Genomic DNA, 24886 nt, shown 5'->3' with positions numbered 1-24886 from the left:
TTAAACCATACATATCCTTCTAAAATGTATTTTATTTAAACGAAATACCAAAACGTCTCAAAAGTAAACTTGATCACTGATGATCTCTACGGCAAATTTTCTATTTTAACAGGCATATCTTTTAAAGATAACCTGTCCAAAAACATGAAAATATATATAAATAAATTATATAGTCAAATGTTTACTTTAAACAAAAAACAATTATGATTTCGCTTTTAAAAGCTAAAATAAACAGCAAAATTAAAAAACCCAGGCAATGATCTTTCTATTTTTTTTGGTATAAATGTAGGCATAATAAATAATTATGTGACATTAAGATTGCCTAAAACATTTAACAAATTATTTTTCTGGGGAACAATGAGGTAAAAATGTCAGAGAAGACATCTTGATTTTAATTGGCTTATGTTGATTGCAGAGACCAATTTGTCAAAATTTGAGTTAAGAGGGACCATTAAATTCACACGATGCGTGTTCTAATACATTTACAAAATGGTTCCCTGTTATTTCTCGTACTATCACGGTATGATTCTAGAAAACTCGCACTGATGAACGATGTCAATAATCCCGCAAAACTTTGATGAGATGATTCCCTGTTCTCTTCGCGTGTATTTTTGCTATTTTGACTTTTTGACATTGTATAGGCCTAAATATATTTTTGATATTTGAATTCTTACGATATTTCTTATTGGTATTTTTATGTTTGTTAATATTGTTTTAATTCAGCCTTGATTATATTTTTTAAATAAATAAAAATAATGATCCTTATACGTTGCATGAGAGGAATTCTGATTGACTTAGTTTAAGCAAATGTAACTATTCTTTCCACAACAATTTGTACAATGTTTGTTGCACAAAATGCAAAAGAAAAGACTCTCATTTAGGCCATCTTCTGGCTAATTTAAAGTTCTTCTATTAAAGTTAACATGTAGGCCTAGTATTTGTCTTTTAACTGATGTTGTTATCGATTTCATATCTGGCTATTAATCAATCGATAGTGTCTGGTCCACGGATTTAATTTAGTCTACGCGTCCAGCCTTGGTTAACACTGATTTAGACATGAACCACATCAGCTGCACTCAAATATCATAGTTTTCTAAAATTGTCTAACACTAGACATAATAGCGACCTGCTTTAAACTGTATACTGGCTCCATCTTACATATTATGTAACTACAGTATATTATGAAAATATGCCTAAACTTAGACAAATGAGAACATGCCTGTTTTATTTCTTTATTATTACCAACTTTCATAATCATTATTTACACTCTTGTCTTTATTCGTTCTTCTTATGCTTTACTCTGTCATATTCATCCCATTGCTCGGCATAGCCTCTATACTACTACTAGGCCTACTACAACTACTACGGTATAACGACGCCACACTCATACCACTTGAACGAGTTGTGCCAGCCACCATGTATAAAACCTCCTATGTCGCCAACTTGTAACATATCGTTCCACTTTGCTCTATAGTACCCTGTGAATATGTAACATTTTTAGTACTGCATGATTCAATCTCATTTTCTTTTGTTAGTTGTCTATTTTTTTATATTGTTAATGTTTCTCTACTGAACCACTTTGGAAATCAATGCTTTAGCCCTGAAAGTGTCATTCAGTATAAAGACAGAATAAATAGATATATATGCCATATTTACCTCTGGTTCTGGGTGTTGCCCAAAAGTTATCATTATCAATTTTAAAATGATCTGACATTGACGCACCGACAAACTGACAGTGGTCCTGTCCATAACCTCGACTATCTGCAACGTTTCTAAAATTGATTCATAAAAAAAGTATTATTTAACAGTTAAAATATGCCATATTATAGGTATAGATTATTATGATTTTACGTATCGAACATTCTCGGGTATACGGTGTAGTAATTAAAAGCTAGGTAAGGATCTATAGGGATAGGAACTTCGCTATCAATTGTATCTTAATCGGGAACTAAGTTTTTTTCTGTTGTCAAGTTGATTGGCCTTAAACAACAATCAGGACACTCTTCTACCAATAGTTCTAGTGGTAGAACAGGTTTTCTCAAATAAGAACTGGAGGTACTACAAAAACGGGCTACCCTGTCTTCTGGTCATCTCAGCTCTGTTGAAAGGACTGAATATCACATAGATCCATTACACCTAACAACATGTTTTATTCCACCATCCAAGCAGTTAAGAATGAAGTTGAAACATGCGCTCAGTTCACTTGGATCGCCAAGAAATATAATGTAGTAGAACGTATATCTTTCACTTGTTATATAATAAATGTTATAAAAGGTATTATACGTACAAGAACTTCTCGTTGGGACGTTGTGATAAGAATATTTTGTACTTAGTAGAAGAACAAAGCACGACTCCAACATACGATCCGATAATAAGACCAGTTGGTCTGATATAGCGTCGTCCGCCGACACAATCATTCCAGGTATCCTCTGATATAAACTCATACGGTGTCCATCTGTCTAGGCGGTAGGTTTCGGAAGCTGGCGACTGCGTTACTGAAGATTCTACAGAATTATATTAGATTGAATATTATATACAATTACCCATAAAGTGATAATAAAATAATAACAATAATAGTACTCTCATTAATTCTAGTTACGGTATGTGTTAAAATCGTAGGAAACCAATAATTTGCATATGAAAAAATAACTTTCTTCAATCTCTTCTTTTTCTTCTTCTTCAACACTTTGCACATTTTTTAGCAAGCATGTGTAAAGGTCCGCATGTGAAAAGTGAAAAGTTTCTTTTTTAAGGTTAACTGCCATCCGTCCGGTCTTCCTTTTGGTCTTTTGATCTTTTTTCAATGGTATATAAATATTGACCGAGCTGAATATGAGCTGTAGATTATCAGTATCCCGAGACGAAGGGGAAATGGCAATAACTATAGACCGGCGATTAACCAATTAGATGCCGGTGAATAAATATAAACTTAGGTCTACATTACCTGTTGTTCTGTCGGAAATTTCCGTTGTAGGCGGAGTTGTTGACCTAGTATCTACATTAAATATAAAACAATAATCATATTACGAAAAACCAAAAAAAAATTGGCAAAATATATTTTTAATTTGACAAGATAGATATTCTAGAAACCAATAATAAATAAGCCATGAATACCTGTAAAATGCGGAGTATGTTCACTCCCTCCTCGATGTACCGCGGCGATCATAGTGTCCGTTTCTTAAAATAAAACAATGAAAGAAAGGAACTGATATGAAAGTGTCAATAATTATTAAATATTGACGATATTATATTATATTTTCTTTTTAACAGAATAATTGATAAAATTGTTGAAACATATTTACCTGATTCATTACCCGACAGAAACCTTATTTTATCTAGCTGAGATTGCAGCGTCTCAATTATTGCGTCTTTATGTTGTAAGGAAGCATTAAATGTTCGCTCTTTTGCTAAAAAAAAAAGGAGAATTTGAAAAGTCTATATGACATTCTTTAATTAAACATCGATATGCCCAACCATATATAAGTGCAGCATTACATTATTACTGTAGGCTATAACTAACCATCACGGTGACGACATCTGATTATGTCTACTTGTAGGCCTACTGTCCAGGCTGAACAGGAGACTGACGAGCCGGATAAGTCAAGTAGCGATCGGCTGGATAGCATGCAGTCAGCATCTTCATACATAGACCTACTTACCATTGTCGCACGAGTAATCCTGAATAATATCATCAATCCATGATTTGAATCTCGTAACACGTGTATAGACACCTGGATGCACAGGTCTTCCGCAGCCTATTCCCCAGCTGACCAATCCTATCAGGTACCAATGATTCGAATCCTACATAAAGAGCCAGTAGGCTTAGTTTATTCAAGCAGGATGAGCAAATTTAATTTAGGCCTACTAGTACCATCTTTTAACCAGGTAACCAATACTAAGGCGAATAAACACTTATCCAGGTTTAAGGGTACATTTCGAAAATGAAATACAAGAAATTCTTCGGTTGTTATGCAACCATCTTCAACGGTACTCAAGAAGACAGTTGTAGCCTAACAGAAAGGTCGAGGCATTTTTCAATTAGTCCAATGCTTTTTAAACTTATTTTGCCCACCAGCAACATATTATATCCGTTTGATATATAAATATAGTACGGTATTAGACCTTCTCAAATGGAAAATTGAAAAGACAAAAAGAAACAAGTTACTTCTACATGTAGGCTCCTCTTCCATCATTGTTTCTCGGTGAGTTTGTTTACTAAAGTACCTGCTAGAGAAGTAACATGGCTGTATATAATGGAACGATTCTACAATAATTCAAACAAAATACCTACACGAACCACGAAGGGCCCTCCGCTGTCTCCCTGACATGCATCACGTGATTGTTTCCCGGGCATTGGCGCAGCACAAAACATATTATTAGTTATAAGATCAGAATGTTGGGTACCACACAGATGTTGATCTCTAACTTGCAGACGAACCTAGTTTGATAAAACAGAGTTTGGTTTAGAATTTTAGTATAGGTATGCCTACATTATTTTGAACGGGTGAGAAGATGGGCAGTCTCATCAAGGAAATACAACAATACAACAGGTTGCTGAGCTCCGGAGATATCAGAGGGTTTATCTGTGGCTGCGATACGATCAGGGCACACCTGTGGAGAATATGTACACAATCACAGTACTGTTGGTATTTGTGCAGCCAGACATAATATCAAATGACTATTACGAGTTCCTATCTTAGCAACGCGCGTTCAGTGTCCTGTTGTTAAATTGTCTTGAATTCACACCACCGTACACTTACTGGCAGCAGTATAAACCTACCCGACGGAGGTAGCGAACATAATCTCCATTCTCCTTGGTTGCTCCCCAACCAGATACAAAACCTTTCTGACCGGCTTTTATCAGCTTCTCTGCACGTTGTTGGCTTGGTAGACAAACTATATTGAAATATAATATGAAAAGAAAATAATATGCCGTACTACAAGAAAACTACAAATTGGTATAGCATGAGATTACATCGTGAACTATTTACCAATTTACACTTAACCCGTGAGAAATTAAATTCGTAATTGGGACTCTCTATAAATTACTCATTTATTAGGCTTACATTCTTCGTTCCATATTACTATGACGTCCAACTGTTTCCGTAACATAACCATCGTCACATTAACCATACGTTTCATATTAATCAGTAGAATGCAGTCTTTTAATCTCCTTTCATAAATACAGAAATAGAATGTTTAAAACTTTCAGCCCACGTGTTCTTCAAATAATGTATGTACAATAAACACTAAAGTATGTAATTACCTGGAAGTATATAATCCGTATAGCGTATTGGCTGTTTAAGACGTATTAATGCAATATCTGAATCGAATGTTTCTATGTTGTAATCAGGATGAATAACTATCTCATTAACTTCAAAATGGCTCTCAAAATCTTCTTCCGTGTCAGCGTCCCACTCACCTAACCGGACCTGGAACATGCAACAGGCATTATCTACATACTTCAATTTAGCTTTAAAACTCAGGGCATCTAGTCCGTAGATGTCATGACTGTAAACTCTTTTTAAACGCAATTGCAGCCATGTAGGCCTATGGTCTTGTTAATACAGAATCCTGCTATAAATACATGTTAAACTTTGATTTAGGCTGAAATCATGACTGTGACAGTTTTTTGCTTGGCAATCTTGCTATTCTCCGCGAAATTGGTGATGATGACGATAATGTTGTTAGTAATAAAAATGATGAAGATAAATAAACCACACTTACTTTAACGTTTAGTTTACTGGCGTCACTTAAATGTATACAATGAGCTGCAGTGACAATCCAGAATCTGTTCAAAAGTGCCCCGCCACAGAAGAGCTTCTTTTTCTGTGTGTGCCACAGCATGACCTGCCATGGTATTTGTCCGGCATACGTCATCCTACCTCCGACGATCTTACCTCGAGCTCTTGGTGTTCCACATTTAACTACAATTAAAAAAACAACACTCAATGTTAACACAGAGAAACCTATGCCAATACTGACGTTCACCCAATCAACATTATGAAAAGAGAGCGATACAATTCAATTCAATTAAAATAATAACATTACTTATTGTATTTTCAAGGAAAATTTAGAATTTAAATAATTGTTTAAATACTGTATAAAAAGGTAAAATACCCTGTGAATACATCGGGAGGCCAGTAATTTAAAATCGAATCTATACTAATTAAGTGGCATCTAGACTATGAGAATATAAAACAAAGCAAAATTGGACAAATATGGGCCTTTTTCTTTGTGTTTCAAAGAAAGTCAATAACCTCGAAATAAAACCAAGTATAGAGTTAAGAAAGATGGATTTGAATACGGAATAATCATGTTTTTTAGTTTCTTTTTCTATAACCGAAATTATATTTTCCAAGTAGGTCTACTGAATTGGTAAAAATTAACAACTGAGCATCAACTAGAAACTTCATATTATACTTACAATTGGTTTCTGCAAGTTCTGGTTGGTCAAGAGCTGGAGCAACGTCTAGATCTATCGTGGATTCAACTATTTTATCTCCAAAGACATTCCGACAAAGGTATCTACCCGTGTCAGCTATCTCTACGTTCAAAAGCAGCATTCCACGGCCTGGTATGATGTAGATGCGCCCGTCCTCCTCACTAACGAAGTTGTCGTTTAACGTCCACACCGCGATCTGAACGTTGGCTCCAGGACAGTTCAAGAAAACATCATCGCCAACTGTAGATGTGGAGTTTAAAGTTCTAGCCGTAATTCTTGCGCCTACAAAAAAGAGAAATAGAAAAAGTTTTACTTTTGTTTTGCTGTACGGTTTTTATGTTTTTACCTTTACCTAAGAATCTCAAATGGTAGCAATATCAAAGAAACCTAAAGAACAATGGTAGCAATATCAAAGAAACTGAAAGAACAAAAGCACATTTTAAAACGTTTACCTGTATAAAAAATAGATAACAAATTTTAAAAAGTTAGCTGTAAGTTTGTTTTTATATACTGTATAAATAAACGTTCAAGAATCTCAAAAGGTATTAATCTAGTGAACGAACACATTTTAAACTTGACAAATAGCATAATATTTTGTTTATCCAATTGGCTAATAGGCCTAATAGTAATTCAAGAAAGCGTTAGGCCTTCCATTCTTCGCATTAAAACAATATCAGATACTCACCATGACTATGTATAAACTTTAAAAACAGAATAACTAACAGGCTACCAAGTTCCATGTTGAACTTGAGGTGGTAAGTGACAATAGACCGACCGATTTGGGTTTCAATACAAGCATGGTATCGGAAACCGGAGATTTCCGCGGCGGAAAATCAGTACGGTCAAGGTGCCTATGTAACAGTGTCTAAAAGACATTATTTAACATCATGGTCCTCCTATCTAATACAAGTAAAATAATGTATATAATAATGAATACATTTTCCTTGCAAAGTCACAAAACATATTTCTAATTTATATTATCAATACAGTATTCATAATTAGAATATACGTATTTTCTACGAGAGGTGACGTCATCTTCGTCGGTCCGTCCGTCCGTCGATCACGAATTCCTGTGTGAACTCGTCTTATATAGTTCCACAGCCATCGATAATACAATGCGAACCAAACTTGAGATATTCTTATGGTTTTTTTTTATTTGACATTTTATAACAAAAAATATTAAGATGCTGTTTTCAAATGTATAAGATATATATATATATATATATATAAATATATATATATATATATATATATATATATATATATATATATATATATATATATATATAAAACTGTTGATACTTTTAAAAAATTATTAAAAACACATTTATTCATTAAGGCATATGGGAATCATGAGGTTTCTTAAAGTTCTAGAATTGTATAGTATACTTTTTCCTGACCAGCATTATCTTTGGAGTGCCTCTGTCTTGGTTGTTGTCTCTGAGCACCCGGTCGTCTGTGGCAAGGCAAATGTGTATCCTGTTCCTTTGTTTGGTCACCTAGGTAAGGGTCCGGGACCGCGACAGAACGAGAACGGATGGGGACCCTCCAAAGAAATTGCATTTTATTTGTCGGGCATTTGTATGATTTGTTTTATTTTTTTGAATGCGCCTTGAGCACTCTTGAGTGGTATCTGCACTATAAAAATCCTGTTATTATTATATACATACTGTAATATAATATATCAATGTGTGCTCAACTTCAAGATTTTACAGAGACAATCCAAACAATAGTTTGATGAAGTTGAAAACATGTTAACAAAACGTCACTAAGATATTTATACTTATTGTGTTTGGTTTTTTTTATTTTGTTCAACAAAAAATTTAGCATGTCAACCACCAAGCAACAGTGGCACAATATTTCTTTTTTGTGTATAAAGACAATAAAAGACAATCCAAGTCAGTCAAAAACGGCATCGAAATGTACGCAGTTCTTATTTTCTTCTCATTATAAATACTGTTTTGCCATTGATTGTAGCATCATTGTTTTTCTTTTCTTTATCACTTCACTAAATATCTCTGTTGAGTTACAGCTGTTTAATTCAACTTGTCCAATAACATCAACCTGAAACAAAAAATGGATGCTACAAGTTATGTTTTTGATTTAAACCAGGTTAATAGTTATAAGCAATATGTAATATAAAGAAAATGAAAGCTCAACGTCAAAGTAAAGTAAATATAAAAAACCTACCGCTTTCCGCTTTTTCACCAACTCGTTTCGTTTGTTTAGGATATCTGTATTAAAACTATTAAGAAAGAATATAGGCCTACCATATATAAAAATCTTGAAAAAAAAATAAACATTTCTGTAGAACACTAATTCAATGCAATGTGAATCGCTTACCTCTAATGTTTTATTTCTGTAAGTACAGTGCAAAGAGCTGCTAATAATGAAAGAAATTAAATAATCACTATAAGTGTTTGGGAGTGGAGTTTTTCTTTTTTTTGTAAGCAAAAATGATAGCATCTGAAAGGATTTAAACCCCAGATGGGATCGGTTGATGAGCATCTTAAACCACCATGAACTAAAGTTTGCTTATTTTGGAGTTCTTCTGCACTTTTTTTTTAAAGTGTAATATTTAAATTGTGTTCTATTTTCTGTGTGAAGAAAAACAATAAAAAACAAGGCCATATACATGGCTGCAGTCGCGTGCTCAAGTTAGTGTTTACCGACCGACCAGCATAGTAAGCTGTAGAGCTTAAAAGGTCTTAAAATAGTGCTCTGAAGCAATCGTGTGAGGTAGGATTACCACAGATACAAATTACCATAATAAGGATACAGATTAAATATTCCAGAATGCCCATGTCCCAAAAGCAGTGATACAGACAATCCATAGCATCATAACTGAAAAAAGATATTGTAAAATAATAATAATCACAAAAACAACAATGAAAAATATTCAAAGATCATATCGAATCAATGATTTATCAAAACTTTAAAATAATAATTATTGTATTACAATTAGAAGTGATGCTACTATATTCAATTCTTGTGGAACTTATACTAAACAGAACAAAATTATTACAGCTTAAATAATTCTCCATACATCTTGAATTCTGAAGGAATTCTGGACTACAACATAATTATGGGAATAAACCAGAGTTGAGATACTAGGGAACTTTCGATTTGCAACTACTGAGGATCGACGACCAACCTAGGTCAGGTTAAATGATGTGACGCCGGTCATCATCTGGATGTAGAAACAAACAAGTACAAAAGCAAGTACATATTCCTGCATGCTCACAAGTTTGGTGATCGTCAGTCCTTACAAATCGAAAGCTCCCTAATATCAGATTGAACCACAACCTCCCTTCCTTACCATATTCTCTCCTGTAAAGCTTTAAAAGCTGTTGGATGATCTACAGGCTCCAGGAACTGACAGAACACAGCCACCTGAGTGTGGCACTTTAAATAAGAGCAGCATTTGATGATGCGTCGGTAAACTGCATCATCCCACAATTGTTTTGGAACTGGTGAAGTGAAGAAGTTGCTAGGCAACATAGCAGACTGTAAGTAGAATTTGATTGCTGCTGCATGTTGGCTGTCACCTGTGAATGTAAACGCTACACATTACAATAATCAATTTAAGAAAGAGGGAAAAGGGTTTTACTTTCATTACACAGTTTGAAAGCCATTTGGGCAGAGTTCTTTTGGAGAACTGTGCTTTATACTAGGATTATCAATACTTACCATAATGAATGTCAGCCTGTGATTTCAACCATGAAGATTGGTGTGGGTTGTGTTGAATAATGTGCTGGACATACTGAGTCATGCCTGATGTAACAGCATCAGTAACAACCGAACTGACACTGCAAAAAAGACAAAACCAAGAATTTTGTAAAAAATTATGACCACACTCTTCTGCTGACTGATGCCTATATAGCTCCTATGTCAATTGTATAATGAATAAAAAACTGCTGAATCTCTCAAAACCAGAATTTTGTTGAGGTCCAAAAGCTCCCAAATTCTTTTTAACCATTAAAAACACTTTAAGAATACCATATTTTCTGAAAAACCCGACATAAGTCAATCCAAAGGTGTTCAGTATTAATTGTACTTACTTTGTAATGGTTGTTGGCCATAGATTAGGATATTGGTGGTAGACTTCATTTCCAGCATCATCTTTCAAGACATTATGGAGTTTGATAAGACAAGATGCTATTACACTCATAACCGTTGGTTCTTCAATCAATTGTATGAAACTTAAGAACTCCATTCTAAAAATTAAAAATGTAATTGGCAAAAGAATTTTCAGGATTTATAAAATGACTTCAACAGTTTGAATACATGTTGCAACAATAGTGGAGATGAAGCTTGGTGGTTAATGTGCTTGCCTTCCAATCCCAAGGTCCAGGGTTCAATCCTAACCTAGGGTTGTATAATTCACTACTCTTTCAACTTCCTCAAATGAGACTGAATTTATAAATTATGAAGTATTATCCATCCTGTAATTGGTGAGTTGCTCGCTGTTGCGTATAAAATATTTAAAAAAACCAAGATTTTAATATACCTGTTCATTAAAGCTTGCCCTGCCTTGTTAGCTGGTTTTCCATTTGCACTTCTCTTTAACTGGTTTGAGCTGCTAAATATTTGAACAAATGAATCCCACAGGGCTTTAGCTTGTCGCCTACAGCTGTTGATGTTGGAGATGTCTTTACAGATTTCTGATAACATTTGACCAACCTGAAAAAAGTAGTAAATGAAAAGGTGGGTCATTTTTTTTGTTGGTTATTCCATGGAGAAATAGGGTATTAAAAATAGCTAATATGAAAGCAGTCATTTCATTTAAATTAACAAATAATTTTGCATGTATTTACCTGGACTACTGGTGGTCTCTGTTTAACATTCAATACTGTAAACCACATCCCATAGTTTAAAAGATATAGTAAGCATCGCTCCACTATCTCAGGCCTTGGTGGGATGTCACGATCTAGTAGCAATATTTGTAAAATAATTTCAATAAGTTTATCATTTTGATAACTTTGATTATAATGTATGATATACTGGTCATCAGAAAATCCTAAGACAGGATTTGAACCAAAGACCTTGGGATTGGAAAACAATGCTACCAAGCTACAGTGCCACTTCCTAAAGTATAAATGCATAGTATATTTACCACTTTGTATTGTACCAAGGCAGCCCATTGCTCTGTGAGTCATATTATTCTTCTCTGCAGCAGTCTGTTGGCCTAGCTTTAAAGAACATATATCCACATGTAGTATCTCATGTTGGATAGCCTTGCCTAGCTTCAAAGATGTGTCCTTGACGGCATCAAAAGCGGTGGTTAATAGTGATCTTGCTGTCTTAAAATCCTGCAAATTAATATTTGTGATTATGCTATGTAATTACAATGCAGGTTAGGCCATCATCTTTAGTATGGGTCCACAAGACAACAGAAGAATACAGAGCCAGCCAGAAGGAAATCTCCAAATATCTTATACTATACTAAGAAATGGCAGGAACACCTGCCTGCAATCAATTCAATTCAATTCAAGGAACATTTATTCACGTCCAAAAGACAAAAGTAACAAAAACAAAATCAACATTTCTATTACAGCAGATACACCACCTTTGAGGGGTAAAACTAAACGACCGAGGGTAACAACATTTTTCAACACTACAGTCAACTACACAGAGGACATTCTTATTAAGGAGACACTTTGGTGGGTCCTGAATTTCGGCTTAATGAAGGTTTCAGTGTACTCGGAATAATATATAGAAACCTTTATTTGAAGACAATGTCTGGATTTCACCAACATCAGAAACACCACATCTTGTAACTTCTTGTTGCCCATACCATCTATTATAAAAGAGTAACTCTTGTCGATCTTCCACTGAAAGCAAAACAATATATTTAAATAACATAGTACAGTATTTGGTCCATAGAAAAATGTGGAGAATACATTGAAACTGTCAAGTACACACAAAGAACTCATCAACTACTGGTGTTTAACATACTACTGAAATCATTACTGATCCTACTGAACTGTTCGAAGAATTAATTGTGAAAAATGACACTTTCCACATCTTTAATTAAACTTGTGAATGCAATAAGAACCTTATTTATCAACTTACCAATTCTGATAAACCTGAGTGGCGCTTGTTTGGCGCTACACGATGTAATTCTGTCAGTAATGTTTGTATTCGTTGGTGCTGATTGGTTGTTAAGAGTTGTTGTTCAATTTGACCAATGTATAAGGCTTTGTTTGCTGAAAAGACAAATGTAATTATTATAGTTTTGCTAAGTTTACAAATGCCAGCAAATAAACTTCTGATCACACCAGACAAGCATCTCAAGTTTTGAGGCTTACCACCAATAACTCTGATGTAGGGGAAAAGCTCTCACCTTTTTGTTGGAGTACAGTATTAGATCTAACTGAGAAGGCAGGTCGTGATTGGTTGTCCACTTGAAAAATAAGCTCCGTAAATTCATCTTTAGTAAAAAGTTGTTTGAGTTCACTTGAACCAATTGCTCTTAAAACATCAGAGCTACTTGATATTGTTCTTATAGAAAAACACACAAATGGATAAAGTAATCTAATCTAATACTGTACACTAATACCACACAAAATATAGTAAATATGAACCAAAACATAAAAAAAAAAAAAAATCATGAAAATTGCCATTCCAGTAATTATGCTACCAAAACCAAAGATATATGGAGATACACTGTTGTTTGGTTTAAGCAAATTGGGGCTAGTATAAGAAGAGTCTTACCTATCTTGGACTATTCTAGTTAAGGGCTATAAAACTAGCTCGGAACAAGCACAAGTGGAGTGAAATGTCCGTGTCAATTTCAATACTGATCTTATGTTATACAGGCCAACAATAAGACGGGTGAAACAACAATTATACCTTATAAATAGTTTTATTTTTTCTTTCAGTCTATCATCTGAATTTTGGACAGTTTTCCAACAAACCTGGAATTTACAAACAAATGTACTGTACAGCAAAAATTACACATCAGTTGTGCCATATTTTCTATAACATTTAGTATTACAGTATTTATAATTAATTGTAATAAAAACCCAGTTATTTCTACCTTCTAGTCCATCAGTTCAAAATCAACCTAATATCAAATATTTGTTATTTTTTAACAATACATCTTTATTCATTACCATAGTAAAAAAAGTTATATTTTCTTTGCTCGCTGTCTTGAGCATTTGTATGTACTTTGGATTGAGTGGTACTCCATCCATGATTTGTCGGACAGCATTACATGTACACACTTGCAAGTAAAGATCGCTAGTTGGCTGTTTAGAATGGACATCATGCTGAATTAACTGTCGATATTGAAGTGTTACCTCCTTTAAAATATTATCTTCAATTAGTAAATCAATTAAGCCCTAAAATGGAAAGAAAAACTAATTTTGAGTGTGCCTGAAAGTATGTAAAGCATAAGTAAAATGAGTTGAAAGATGTTTAAAATTAAAAATGATCAATCATTCAATGAGTATCAACTTACTTTGTATTCTTCTTTTAGACTACTTGCTAGTCTTTGTTCCAGACTGGGCTGTGAACCCTGGGGCATGAAGTCTAGGTTGCATGCTGCACAAAGGCCCTTTAATTTCTGCTTGTTTATATCACAGTAGACAGGATCCTGGACCTTTAAAAGATAATATGTCAGAGTATTAAATTCGCTAACTTCAATAAATACAGTGGAAATTTAGTGCATTTACTCTATAAATTTACTGGTTATCATAAGATAGGCAAGCAGATTCAGATATAATAAGTTGCCCATCAAATTTTGTAAAGTGGCTGCTGAGCCTGGACTGACGTCTAAGGTTTGATTCAAACTCAAGGAATCCCTGGGATACTGCACCAACAGAATGATAATTATTTCAAATACAGTCAACTCTCCCAAACACTTTTGGGCTGGCCAAATCTGTCAAGTTTTTAGAAAGTTTGGTATTCTGAATGTGTTTTTAATGGATTTGGGATCCTTCGGTCCTGAAAAAAATTTTGGGTTCAGAGATTACAGTATTGGGAGAGTTGACTGTACTACGAAGCAGCTTTTGGCCTGGGAGCAAAGTAAACAACAAGCTAGCTACTCAGTTTGCTTCACTACTATCTTTCCCACAAGTATCATGGCTGTACCAACATACCTGAGAGTTGATATCTAGCGCTTTCTTCAACATGCCTGCCGTCTTCTCAATCTGCCCACAGTGAAAGTAGTAACTTCCAAGGTCAAAACACAATTGTTGAATAAACTCTGCATTTGAAATATGACAATGGTCTGATAGAGACATTTCAAGGAAGGCAGGGAACTCGTATGACAACTTGTGAATTGTCTCAATGGTTGGAATGGTGATGTCTCGCGCCATTGAAAGACTGTTTTCCATAAACTGTATACTTTCATTTGTCATATCTCGTACCTAAAACAAACACAAGTTATTTCTAATTCTATGAACTTCAATAAATTCTATAATTTATCACAATAAAATATACATTTATTACATAAGAATTTACATACGCTTTGTTTTAATTGTATTTCACAGTGTATTTTTTTTAAGTTCAGTAATTACTTACAGTTTTTATTACCATATCATTAATACCAGCAACGTTCAATGCAGCGTTTCTGTGGAAAAAATATACTGGATTACATTGTATGATTTGTTTGACCTCTAGTGTTCAGGTCCATCTCAGTGGCATGATGGAAGCTGAATGACACTACATTTAAAGGAGGTAAAAGTTGATGTCTGTGCTACTAGTCTACTGTGCTTTGAAACATAAAACCATTAACCGTAGTTTGAAGGGAGAATGTAAAAATGGTAGAATGAAGAAAACTTACCCATTTGGGGCCTGTGGTCCGGTAATCTTTGGTGGTTTTGTGGGATAGCTGTTTTCAATGATTACTCTTACTGACCTACAATTAAACAAACATAACCATAGGATGGGGTGAATGGGCATCAATTAATTTTTATTACAAATTGATTTATTTCAACAACCTAAAAACACAAATAAATTAGCCTTCTGATGAAAAACCATAACTTTATCTTGCTTACCATCTGTTGAAAAGCATAAATGCCATTAAAATATGGTCATCTAGACGATCACTAGTGGTCATCACCTGTTCCTTTAATTCTGGGTTCGACACCAACTCCATAAAATCTTTGAGTAGTTTGTGCACCATATATAAAGGCAAACTGTTTCAATGAAATGCAAAATAATAGAAAAATTTTATAATTAAACTGTGCAAGAGCATCAAGGAAATTATATAAAAAAATCAAAGAAATTAAATGGAGATGGGGAGGTCACATCATAACAAGAACTCACAGAATGCCAACCAATTCTAATAGGAGGAGAGGGAGACAAAAGTGAAGACGGAGAGATCAAATCACCAAATACACAAACACGGGAAACCTGGACGAGAAAGGCATACGACAGAAAAAAATAGAAATTGCTGGAGGGAGGAGGGCATAGGCCACCAATGGATGAAAACAGGCTGATGAAATGAAAAAATGGGAAGAAATTAGTTTGCATTGATGAAACATCTTTTTCTGCTATCATTATTATTGCATTCATTCCTTCTCTCCACATGGAGAATAGGGCCTACACATTGAGATGATTATATTAATAGTTCATTCTTATAATAAGCTGCATATTACAGGGCTTGCTTAAAGCATGCCCTGTAATATGCACTGTACATAAAATTAAAATAGACAGAAGTGGCAATAATTTAAATTAATGAAAAGGAAAGACTTCAACTGGTACTATACCTTTCTTGAATAATGCCCAGATTCCATTTCATATGAGCTGCAACTTTTAAAGCAAGTATCTTTAGATCCCTCACTTTCTTAACTTGTACAGACGTTTCTAAGTTGCCCTGCGCTTTTATTGATTGGTCTACAAATTGCATCAAAAGTTGGGATGCGCTCGGATCTGAAAATTGGCAGAAAATAATTTTTTTATTGTTATTCAGTATTTGTTGACAAACAATCTTGGATCAGTACTGTACATAATATACTGTAAATATCAGTGTACGTCCCACATGAATGATTATTTAATATCTGTTGAGCACAATAATTCATTTACAATTTACGATTCGAATACAAAAATTACTAAACGAATCTTTATGTTGACAACGAAAGTTCCCAATTAAATATGACAAATGTACATTTTTATTGTGTGTACATTGATGAACTATATGGAATTCCATACCTCGCGACCGAACTTTATGAAAGTGCGCCCCAAATCGAATGTAATTGACCTATCCTCGGAGGCCACCAGCGATCAGCCTCTCACCAAACTCACCTGCATCAGGATCAGATAAATGAGTTTCCAGTTGATTTTGATTCAACAAAAACTCAAACCATAATATTGGGACAGGAGTTGGAACTCTTGGAATAATTTGGGGTTCCATATCGAAGTTTTAATAGTACTTTTTGATAAAAGACGTGGATTCTAGGCCTAGGCCAATAAGCTAGCTAGGCTAGGCCATCCAACACCCATGCTCTGGATTGAATCTACGCGGCGCGGAAGAAGATCAAGGTACATTCAGAGCGCGTCATTCTGTGATTTCATACGGAGCGCCATTTATGCCTTTATTAACTTAAATAATAAAAATTAATAATTGATTAACAAAAAATGAAAGTCAAAATATTATAAATTTAAATTGGCCATATTAAAGTTATTCACTTTAAGTCAACAATTTCAGCCAAAACAACAAGTTTAAGTAATTAACAGGTAAATTAATTTGATTACATTTCGTCTGGAAAATCGTTGCGAGAGAAAGTAAACACATTTAGATTTCAAACCACTACACGAGTATGTGCATGGTGTTAATTAGGACTAGTACAACTCGCCACGGTTGAGAAGGTGTTTTCACAAAGATCGCGGGGAAGTTTTATGATTATGCATACAGAGTAGCCAAACAATCGTGTTACATTATGAAGGAGAGATATTTTGGGGGTTGTAAATGTCAGGCCTAAACAAATTGACCTTTTTAAAAATCAGAAACAAAGTTGCATTGCATTAGTTTCCATTAAATAGACTGCCATAAATAAAAACCTCGAAAAGAAACCCATGTGCTCCTTCATTTTTAGTACTCTTGGGTGGTACTCTTCTTTTCCACATGGGAGTTCTTTTGGGATTACTTTTGAAAATAAAAGGGAAGCTTCTAGGTTCCCGTCCGGAAAATCTTTTATTTACATGATTCGAACAATCTTCTAATGTAAAGATTAATAACATCAACATTTAACAGTGTGTGGCGTGTTGAACTGATAGCGTGAATGAACATACCATCTTCCCCATAATACACCTGAACAAAGTCATTTGCATTACAACGCACGGTATATATGCTTGGGGCTGAGCAAAGACAATTTTGAAAAATATAGCTGCATCTATAGAAAAAAATGGCATGTTTTAAAATTATAAGAAAAAAATTATATAAGACTCACACCAGAACAATAAAGCTTGTCCCCGGAAAGTGCACCTATATTATTATTGTTAAACATAATATTGTTTGCCTACCAGCCCACCGTTTGGGCAGGCTAATAATGAAATGAAAGCCCCATTGCACTTATACTTTTATAAATAATTAATTATCTATGATAATTATGATAATGTTAAAATTTCAACTATCCAGATGCGACTTCAAAATTTTAGGTAGGGTTTTCTACTTTAAAACTCGACTTCGTACTGTATATGCCTAACTAAGTTCTATATTTTCTATTCTATATCACTGTGCTCCACCGGTGCCAAATTTGATCCACTGGATCATGGACCAGTTTCCGTAGTACTATTTCTATTTCTGAAGTAAACAAAGGCATAAATGGCGCTCCGTAGAGATATGTGTCATGCTTGAGTGATTAAGTTACTGAAGCATGAAACAAACAAAATGGCCGTTTGTGTCGCAGTCATCGCAAAAGAGGTTCCAAAATCCACTCATTTATCTATATTAGTTATTTAATATTGTCATTATGAGTAGGTCTTTATAGCTAACATGAAGCCTGCTACTATAGGCCAAGGCATGACTGAGCCTAGCTAGTAGTATCGGACGGTAGAGCCTAGCTACTAGGCTAGGCCTAGTCTGCGTAGAGGGCTAGGTAGGCTCTCTAGACTAGGCTAGCCTCAAAGTAGGCCCTTTCGCGTATAGCTTTGACTGGTTGGAAGTTAAGCTTCACCCGGCCGGGGACCGGAAGATGAGACAGATGTCAAATATATCTCAAGCCTAGCCTAATAATAGGTAGAATAGGCTAGCTAGATTCTAGACACAAAAAAGAATTATGTAGGCCTAGCTAGGCCTATATTATCTATATACTTTTAATTATAAATAGGCCTAGTAGTAGCTAGTAATTAATAAACAGGCCTAGCTAGGTAGTAATAATAGTCAAATACAAATTCACGCAATTTTATATTATTATTAGCCTATTATTAATTATTATTATTATGGTCCGTCTGTGAAAGTGTAAGTCACAATTGAATGAGTGGAACAAGTCACAATTATTATGTATGCCATCCGCAGCGGAACTTTACTTTTAACCGAAAGACCTAGGCCTCTATACTATACTACAAATTACTATATAAAATCTCATTATTTTACTTCCAGAATTATCCACTCTATATTCGAACAATACCAACAGAAAATGAATTGAAATTTTATTATACTGTACACACATGCTTAGATGTAATTGAAGAGAAAATTCTTACCGTTGGTAAAACAGCCAATGAACTAAGAGAGCTGTATCTAGGACTTCTGTACCCAACAGAAGACTACAAAGTATATGGTTATGTCACGAACACCAAGGTCAAATTTGTGATCGTTGTAGAATCTTCAAATACGCAGTTACGCGATAATGAAATAAGAAGTGTAAGTTTCAATGTAACTTTATATAGTTACCCAACAGGTATATCATTTATTCATTAACACACAACTACAGGCATGCTTTTATATTAGATAGTGGATATAGGTGTGCTATATAAATTTTATTTATTGCTATACTGCAGAAATACAGTAGGGTTGCAGTAAATCATTTTTTTTATGTAAGCCACCAACTCAAGTATAGTTATGTCTTGACATGTTTGCCAAAATGTGTCTTGGTAAAAACTGTAATGCAAGAAGAGTAGACTTCCTGCCTTCCTCCTTTCCATTATTTCTTGGAAGTACATCCCTGAGTGTGACCAATAAATTACTTGGAATGGATGTTTGTTAATGAAGAAATTATATTATCATTTTAGAAATTCCGTAAACTCCATAATGCCTATGTTGACATGCTGTGCAATCCATTCTATACACCAGGGGAGAACATAACATCAAAGTAAGTTCCTCTATTAAATTCATGATGATAATAGAATAATACTCTTGTACTGTATATAATTAAGGAGACACCAGACCTAACAGAGTGTCCCCTTAATAGAGGTGACCCTTCTGAATAGGAATTTCCTTTAAAAGGGGTGTCCATTCTGAAAAGGGGTTGTTGTAGAGCAAAAACATATATTTCCCTTGTTTGTTGCACAGGAAATGCCTCCATAATAGGTGTGTCCCCTGAATAGGGGTAGTCCCAAGTAAGAAGTCCATTGTTGTAGAAATAGTAATGATAAACAATTATAGAGGTTGATTTATTTGACAAACTAATAAATTTAAAAATATTCTTTTTGAGTTTGCTGCTGTTACTGAATTAACATGCAGTGGTTTTTTTTAACAGAACATTTGACACAGAAGTATCTGGTATGATGGTTCAAGATTGAAATTTATCATCCACACCCAGATGTCTGTCAATGGAGAATATGAATGAAGGAGGAGTGTATTTTAAACTGAATCTGAAAAAATGGACTAGTACATGTATACTATCTACAGAATCTTGTATTTATTTGTACTATATTAACAAGGTTTCCTTCTCCCCTGATTCCATCGTCAATACAAGGTCTATATAGGAAAGCGATGTCTATTTAAAGTGTTACATGAGCTTGAGTTTTTGTCAACAATTTAAAATAGTAATTTGTAAATATTAATACTGCTTTAATATAATTATGTATTACTAAATTATATACTATAGACATAGTTTGTTGTCTAAAGAAGCTTTTATTTTCTGAGAATAGATGTAAATGAATCCTTTTTAGTTTATTCAAAATAATAAATACTTGTATAGTAATTATACACACAAGGTTTGTTACACACTCAGTCAGTCCAGTTTAAATCCATTTCAAAATGAAATGTACCACATCAATAAAGGTTTCAGTATATTCATTGTATTGTCTGAACAGGACATCATTAGGCTGCTGAATGGAATATTCTGAACACCTTTTTCTTAGGAGCTACAGAGTAGTGAAACTGGTTCCTCTGCATCACTGTACTACTCATCATTCTGCAGTGGTTAGTTTTAGAATATTTCATATATTCTTTCTTTGTTGTGTGTACTGTAAAGCATACATAAATATTATCATTCAGATGCAGATCCAAGAATTTTTAAACGGAGGAGCACAGACATAATATAAATTCAGTAGATGGTCAAAAGTAGTTCATATTAACGGGTTATGGCGAAGCGATACTCCCTGGATCTGCGCCTGTTATATTATTTTACTACCGTATTAGGTTGTAGAACGACATTAAAATCCGGCCAATGTTTATCATGATCTGGTGCTTGCTCTAGACTTATGCTAAGTGGACAGCCTTAAAATGAAACATAATTCATCATAATACAATTTGAAACTCTTTATTTTGTCTTCAGTCCTAATAACAACAAAAACTACAATAAGATATTACATTAAAATTAGCTTTTACTTTGGGAAAAAAGAAATACTTGAATTAACAATCTATAGTGATGTTACATTGAGACAGAAGTTCTACAAATACATTACTGTACATCTTATTAATACTAGTATTAAAAATAAATTTGTATTCTAAAAAGTTTGTGAAACAAAAATTTCAAAAGATTACAGATGAAAAGCTGCCTAAAGGAGCGTCATGCTATTAATGAAATTGACCAGGTGATTGACTATTTCTATTTAAAAATTGCAATATACAAATGCTGAAGGGCCGAATTACAGAAAATGGCTTAAAGATTTATTATCTAAAATAAACGATTCCTAATAACAGGAACGAGTGATCAGTACTCTCCCTTACTAATACAGTACAGTAATCTGGAATGCACTATTCTTCAGTCCAGGAATACATCCACATCACCAGTCACAATATGGTTGTCTTTACACTGCAACTGCTTCCTTAGAATCTTCCATGTCTTTCTGAATTCACTTTTTTTTGCATTATTTTTTTCTCTTTGTTATTTTTCCCCCATACACTTTTTTTATTCTTTTTTTTTTTCATTCTTTTTTTTTCATTCTTTTTTTTTTCATTCTTTTTTTTTCATTCTTTTTTATTCTTCACTTTTCCCTCTTTTTTTTTTTTTTAAACATGGTATTTTTTGTTCACAGTATCCCATTCTGCTACTATCGAATTATAAACCCCTAACTGTTGACGAAAACCTGTGAAGAGAACAAAAAAACAGCAACAACAAACAAAAGGCCCTCCCGAATTCAACAATTTATAAAATTCATTTAATTGTGCTTTAAAAAAGAATTAAAATAATGTATATTCATAAAATTTGTTCACGGATGAGTAAATAACAAAGAGTGTTTAATAGTATTAAGTAACATTTTGGAATTTTTGGTAATACAACTGATATTCAGTGAACACACATATTTGACTTTCAATTTCGAAATTATTTATGGCAGGTTCCAGCCCAAAGTATATAAGTTTCCCCAATAGTTTCAGATGCAAGACTAAATTTTTATTTCCATTTCTTTATGATGATTGATTAGTATTTATTTCTTCTTTTACAACATTCTCATCTTTTTTTTTTCTTTTCACTGTCAAAATTTCCTTAATATGGGGAATAACGGGAAAACCGCCTGCCTCTGTAAACAAATAAAAAGATTAAAACATCAATAACAATTAGTGGTATTTCCACACCTAAACATGTTGTGAGGAATGCATATCCGCAAACTGAAAAAGAAAACAAAATAAAACCACTCAGAAATTTGGTGAAGTACTTGGCAAAATATGTCAGGAGAAACTAAATTCGGAGAAAGAGAGGGCACTATTTGAATTTTCGGCCCATGTTAAAACAATGCAGAAGGCGTGCTATTCAATATTTTAGCTCATATGAAAGATATTGGGTAATAAGCTAAATTTTAATAAGATTTTGTGGTGTCTGAAAATCAAGCTGTGTTCTGCAAGATACCTATTAGTATTAACACCCAACATTCAAGACGATAACTTTATTGTGGAGGCTATCCTGTGAACAACCAAATACCATAAAACACCTATAAAATATTGATGTCTATTTAACAAACATGACATTGTAATACCACTATCAGACACCCCTGCACTGTCCTAAACATGTTTGGTTCTTCCCCTGAAATTCCCTAAAAAAAAGTATGGCTGTAAGGAGTTTCCAGTTTGGTCTACCATCATTATATAACAATACTACCCTCTTGAACAAAACCTACCTATAATATTATTTTTTCTGTTTTCATAACTAAAGAACCTTCGAGTCAATATGACTTTATTTGAACTGTTCTTGTTTGCATTTAGTCCCATGGACTAAAATGTGGTTTTTCTCTTAACACATTATTATTTTCAATAAACTTTCTCATCACCATTAAATTTACTGTCCTTACAAAATTACATTAAGAAGGAATATGAAGTACATTGTATTTAAAAAAATAAAAATATAGCTACACTTGAGTTTCAGAAGAGAAGGATGACGCCTATAAATATTACCAAGCAACCTGGTTGAATATAAATCTAATACATTTAATCTAGTTTCAATTACAAATAAAAAAATTTCAAATCATTTTTTGTTTCGATATGATTCAAGCCGTACCTATATCCTGCTCTTCTTCTTGGTGTATACCCAGAGAAAAATGGATTATAACCTCGATGACCACGCCCTCTACCACGCCCCCTTGGCGGCCTATCAGTTGATGATATTCCTGGTCGATTTGTTCGCTTTGGATTTACCTTAAATAAATATGAAAAAATTGGGTTTAAAAAAAAATTTGTATTGACATACAATACTCCATATTACATTTGTGTATGTATTGAAATCATTCTACACCTACTTTGATTTGTCTTCCTTTAAATAAACTGTCATCCAATGCCACAGCTGTACTTACTGAGTCCTTATCCGCAAATTCAATATAAGCAAACCTAAAAAAACAGCTGGACCCATTAGAACATAAAAACTAAACAAATTGAACAGCAACAAGGGCCAAATGTACTTGGTATAAGTGTCTCATAATTATGTGTCAGAAATTCTTTTTACTTTATTTTGTATACTGTACGAAAATAACTGAAATATCATAATCTGTGGCACTATGAGAGAATCACAGATTACACTTTTAGAAACAAACCCTTTTGGATGACCAGTAAACTTGTTGCAGAGAATGGTGACCCTGTTGATGGAGCCACACCCATGAAAATGCGCCTCTAATTCTTCTGCTGTAGCCGAGTAATCCACCTAAAAAAGTAAGTTCACAGGAAAAAAAAATAATATTAACTTAATTTATCTGTTTTCTTAATACAACAAGTTAGTTTTTGGTTATCTTCTTTACTTTTATAGCATTGCAATAGTCAGGTGGGTTGGATGACCTTGCCCAAAAACCTTACATTTCCAATATATATCGAGCGATTGTCAACATCTACTTTATCTTCAGGTGACATAGGAAGAGCAACTGGACTAACAACAGGTGAGGTCATACTCATCTGTTTCTCAACCTCATTTTGCATTTCTTTGAGTTTTTCAGCTTCCTCTTCCATTTCCCGTACTCGTGCTTTGATTGCTTCAAGCTCCTAAAAAAGGAAAACAATTAATTATATTATATTATGTTGTATCGCAAATCAAAGTTATTGTTAGCAAATTTATAACATAAGAATTATGCCTAAAAACTAATGCCTTACTTTTTCTATGAACAAGACTAGAGGGTCGAGACTAGTTAGCAAGATCATAGACATAGAGATATTATTATTATAGATTTCGATCCAAGTCGGCCCTAAACCGTCTCGGCCAAAGTCAACTCGGGCCCCAAGTCAACTCGGACAAAAAATAATCAAAAAACTACACTTACTGCGTCTTCTTCATTCTCCATACCCAACCCATCTTCATGTTCGAGTGCGCCTTCACCACCGTCGCCGCTTGGAACCGGTGCGGATAAAGCAATTGGTGACTGTAAAGACAACACATCAGATGCTGTTTCTTCTTTTTCATCTGGTATTTCATCAATCCCATCTAGTAGGAATTTTTCATTCGTATCTTGCGTATCAACATCTGCCATTGTAATTACTTGCCTGTATGATTATACCACCTATTTTTTTACAAACAGCTAGGCTTAGGCTAGCGTGAGTTGTGTGTGAGTTGTGGCTTCGGCGGCGGCGGGATACGGCGACAAGAAAAAGAACAAAACAACGATGACCGGAAAAGTTGTTTTTATCAAATTTAA

The 24886-nt window shown here is 34.1% G+C and overlaps 4 protein-coding genes across 5 annotated transcripts; 1 reads left to right on the top strand and 3 right to left on the bottom strand.

Moving 5' to 3' along the window:
- Positions 1-12: 12 nt before the first annotated feature.
- Positions 13-7200, bottom strand: LOC140057458 (uncharacterized). The gene is made up of 13 exons (XM_072103125.1): positions 7131-7200; positions 6428-6727; positions 5728-5927; positions 5267-5432; positions 4781-4896; positions 4292-4438; positions 3660-3801; positions 3303-3407; positions 3115-3177; positions 2945-2995; positions 2288-2504; positions 1657-1772; positions 13-1478 (listed from the first exon to the last, which is right to left on the bottom strand). Exons 1-13 carry the CDS (start codon positions 7183-7185, stop codon positions 1363-1365), a joined length of 1794 nt encoding a protein of 597 aa, XP_071959226.1. The 5' UTR covers positions 7186-7200; the 3' UTR covers positions 13-1362.
- Positions 7201-8237: 1037 nt separating this feature from the next.
- Positions 8238-16910, bottom strand: LOC140057510 (integrator complex subunit 8-like). 2 transcript variants are annotated; one of them, XM_072103203.1, is made up of 21 exons: positions 16700-16910; positions 16165-16327; positions 15451-15591; positions 15237-15311; positions 14975-15023; positions 14551-14820; positions 13911-14051; positions 13564-13791; positions 13301-13365; positions 12792-12949; positions 12521-12654; positions 12169-12279; positions 11562-11757; positions 11263-11375; positions 10956-11128; positions 10507-10662; positions 10136-10254; positions 9765-9993; positions 9225-9289; positions 8636-8679; positions 8238-8509 (listed from the first exon to the last, which is right to left on the bottom strand). In XM_072103203.1, exons 1-21 carry the CDS (start codon positions 16806-16808, stop codon positions 8393-8395), a joined length of 2856 nt encoding a protein of 951 aa, XP_071959304.1. In that variant the 5' UTR covers positions 16809-16910; the 3' UTR covers positions 8238-8392. The 2 variants fall into 2 exon arrangements, with proteins under 2 accessions (XP_071959304.1, XP_071959305.1); XM_072103204.1 differs by having other exon boundaries at positions 16607-16729.
- A 1365-nt stretch (positions 16911-18275) lies between these two features.
- Positions 18276-20205, top strand: LOC140057512 (trafficking protein particle complex subunit 2-like protein). Its single transcript, XM_072103207.1, has 4 exons — positions 18276-18317; positions 18996-19256; positions 19625-19704; positions 20092-20205. The coding sequence occupies exons 1-4, from the start codon at positions 18285-18287 to the stop codon at positions 20132-20134; spliced, it is 417 nt and encodes a 138-aa protein (XP_071959308.1). The 5' UTR covers positions 18276-18284; the 3' UTR covers positions 20135-20205.
- An 878-nt stretch (positions 20206-21083) lies between these two features.
- LOC140057511 (polyadenylate-binding protein 2-B-like) lies at positions 21084-24823 on the bottom strand. The gene is made up of 6 exons (XM_072103205.1): positions 24515-24823; positions 24057-24239; positions 23801-23907; positions 23510-23597; positions 23272-23408; positions 21084-22300 (listed from the first exon to the last, which is right to left on the bottom strand). Exons 1-6 carry the CDS (start codon positions 24719-24721, stop codon positions 22267-22269), a joined length of 756 nt encoding a protein of 251 aa, XP_071959306.1. The 5' UTR covers positions 24722-24823; the 3' UTR covers positions 21084-22266.
- Positions 24824-24886: the final 63 nt, after the last annotated feature.

The sequence above is a fragment of the Antedon mediterranea genome, chromosome 8 (assembly GCF_964355755.1).
Source record: "Antedon mediterranea chromosome 8, ecAntMedi1.1, whole genome shotgun sequence".
In the NCBI taxonomy this organism is placed as follows: domain Eukaryota; kingdom Metazoa; phylum Echinodermata; class Crinoidea; order Comatulida; family Antedonidae; genus Antedon; species Antedon mediterranea.
The sequence above is the reverse complement of the archived record's forward strand: the minus strand, read 5'-3'. Positions and strand labels throughout refer to the sequence as shown.

Excerpts from the sequence above, each read along its gene's own strand:
- LOC140057458 (XM_072103125.1), bottom strand. The coding sequence starts at position 7,185 with ATGGAACTTGGTAGCCTGTTAGTTATTCTGTTTTTAAAGTTTATACAT. Across the intron at positions 3,802-4,291 it reads GAGGGCCCTTCGTGGTTCGT|GATTCGAATCATTGGTACCT; the intron begins GTAGGTATTTTG and ends CTCTTTATGTAG. Across the intron at positions 3,178-3,302 it reads TCTGTCGGGTAATGAATCAG|AAACGGACACTATGATCGCC; the intron begins GTAAATATGTTT and ends TTTTATTTTAAG.
- LOC140057510 (XM_072103203.1), bottom strand. The coding sequence starts at position 16,808 with ATGGAACCCCAAATTATTCCAAGAGTTCCAACTCCTGTCCCAATATTA. Across the intron at positions 15,024-15,236 it reads GGACCACAGGCCCCAAATGG|AAACGCTGCATTGAACGTTG; the intron begins GTAAGTTTTCTT and ends TTTTTTCCACAG. Across the intron at positions 11,376-11,561 it reads CCTTGGTACAATACAAAGTG|ATCGTGACATCCCACCAAGG; the intron begins GTAAATATACTA and ends TATTGCTACTAG.
- LOC140057512 (XM_072103207.1), top strand. The coding sequence starts at position 18,285 with ATGGCCGTTTGTGTCGCAGTCATCGCAAAAGAG. Across the intron at positions 19,257-19,624 it reads GCGATAATGAAATAAGAAGT|AAATTCCGTAAACTCCATAA; the intron begins GTAAGTTTCAAT and ends TTATCATTTTAG. Across the intron at positions 19,705-20,091 it reads GGGGAGAACATAACATCAAA|AACATTTGACACAGAAGTAT; the intron begins GTAAGTTCCTCT and ends TTTTTTTAACAG.
- LOC140057511 (XM_072103205.1), bottom strand. The coding sequence starts at position 24,721 with ATGGCAGATGTTGATACGCAAGATACGAATGAAAAATTCCTACTAGAT. Across the intron at positions 24,240-24,514 it reads TGGAGAATGAAGAAGACGCA|GAGCTTGAAGCAATCAAAGC; the intron begins GTAAGTGTAGTT and ends TTCCTTTTTTAG. Across the intron at positions 22,301-23,271 it reads AGAAGAAGAGCAGGATATAG|AGGCAGGCGGTTTTCCCGTT; the intron begins GTACGGCTTGAA and ends ATTTGTTTACAG.